This window comes from Pundamilia nyererei, unplaced genomic scaffold (genome assembly GCF_000239375.1).
Source record: "Pundamilia nyererei isolate P.nyererei 1_Seehausen unplaced genomic scaffold, PunNye1.0 scaffold00461, whole genome shotgun sequence".
NCBI lineage: Eukaryota > Metazoa > Chordata > Actinopteri > Cichliformes > Cichlidae > Pundamilia > Pundamilia nyererei.
In genome coordinates, this window is record NW_005187862.1 from 47,485 (window position 1) to 49,386 (window position 1,902).

General features: G+C 40.9%; 1 protein-coding gene across 1 annotated transcript; it reads left to right on the forward strand.

Moving 5' to 3' along the window:
* Window positions 1–1,333: 1,333 nt before the first annotated feature.
* Window positions 1,334–1,868, forward strand: LOC102204274 (Fc receptor-like protein 5; the record flags this gene model as incomplete). The annotated part of the gene is made up of 2 exons (XM_013916091.1): window positions 1,334–1,562; window positions 1,642–1,868. Coding segments are annotated over exons 1-2 (456 nt in total), but the record flags the coding sequence as incomplete, so codon positions are not given.
* Window positions 1,869–1,902: the final 34 nt, after the last annotated feature.

The following is a 1,902-nucleotide window of genomic DNA, read 5'->3' on the forward strand; positions in this document are numbered from 1 at the left end:
GCTGAAGAATTCCAAACTGTTATTACTGCTATAGTTTTGATATAATTTATTTAAATATGTAATATTAACTGATGATGGCAAATGCAGCTCCCCAAACATCAGCACTAAATTCATTTTTCATCTTAAATCTGCTTCTGCTGCCTGTTCCTACCTCGTTTCTGTCCCCCACAAGCCTGCATCTTGAGCGCTGCAGTGCTTTCTAAAGTGTCGTTGGTTGTAAAATTTGGAGTAGATGTCTTTCTCTCCTCAAAGGTTTGCTTTGTTGAACATTTCTGTGTATTTTTCTCTCCTTTTTTCATCTTTTTGATCACTGCCTTGTATTAAAAGTGTATTTCCTCATGTATTGAAACCAAAGAATCTTTTCTCATAATAATGATGAGGGGGGAAACCACATGAACTAACACCCTGTAACAGAGGAAGGAGGAGGAGGTTCATGTGTTATGTGAGTGAACTGATGCAAGAAGAATTAATTCAGTATCAACAAAAGACAGAATGGAGAAATCATTTCTTCTGCTTTGTAAGTATACTGTAATGGGTTTCATCTTTGAAAAGGCCTAAAGATGCCACTTCTTTTGTTTCTCCACATAAATATCGAGTTTGCGTAGAAGACAACAAAGAGAGAATCACTTCCTGCTTTTTCTGCTTATTCTGCATGAGTCTGTAGCTCGATCAAACTGTGTAAAACCTCTAAACCAACCTCTGTTTCATTTCTTTTTAGTTCTGATCTCACTGCTGAGCTACACCACAAACCAAGGTCGGTAACCTTCTCTTGTCCTTTTTTAAACCTGAAATAAACAACACATTTTAAAGATTAAAATTTATTGACTCTCGTGAATATGAATGAATATTTTCAACCCAAAAGTTCAGTTAAAGTTTGATCACGATGAAGATGCTGTTGTTTGACATAGTTGTAGAGGCTAAGCCTACGCTTGAAGCCACTGAGGTGGACGTTAACGGGGGGTGACGCGATGTCACTGGTATGCATGAATTAATTTAACAGTCCAATAAATACAGCAGTATGTATCTTGTTTTTATTCCGTATCGACTTAGCATAACAGCGCAACGGTCACAAACTGTTTGCCTTCTTAATGACACACCTGACGCCGATTACGTGAGTCTACCTTAAATACCTTTACATTACATAATCAAAACAGAAAAAGGTGACCTCTAGTGACCACATAAGGTATTAACCCAAGAATGGCTTCTACAATAGTTAATGATGATCACCAGGAATGTTATTTCAGCCCTAAGTGTTTATGAAAAATTTAATATGAATATATTTATATAGATTTTCATCACAGCTCTTCTGACTGTGAGTCCCAGCAGCTCTCAGATGTTTGGGGGAGAGTTTGTGTCTCTGAGCTGTGACGAGGACGACAGCTCTGCTGGATGGACTCTGAGGAGAAACACAAGCAGAGAAATCAGAGCTGAGTGTGAGGAGTGGGGAGCAGCAGCTGATTCTTCCTGTAACATTAGCAGTGTCCTCCCATGGGACAGTGGAGTTTACTGGTGTGAGTCCAGAGAGGGTCCCATCAGTAACATGGTTAACCTGACAGTCACTGGTAAGCTGAGTGTGTGGAGTTAGTGTTGATGAAGCTGTGTGTAAATGGATGAAATGCTGTAGTTTGTCTCTGTGTTGAGGTGGATCAGTGATCCTGCAGAGTCCTGTCCTCCCTGTGATGGAGGGAGATGACGTCACTCTGCTCTGTAAAACAAAGACCACTCCCTCCAACATCACAGCCATTTTCTTCAAAGATGGCGTCTTCACTGGGAAAGACTCTACAGGTCACATGACCATCCAGCATGTTTCCAGGTCTGATGAAGGCCTCTACAAGTGTGACATCAGCGGTCATGGAGAGTCTCCATCCAGCTGGATCACTGTCACAGGTGACACACTCACCT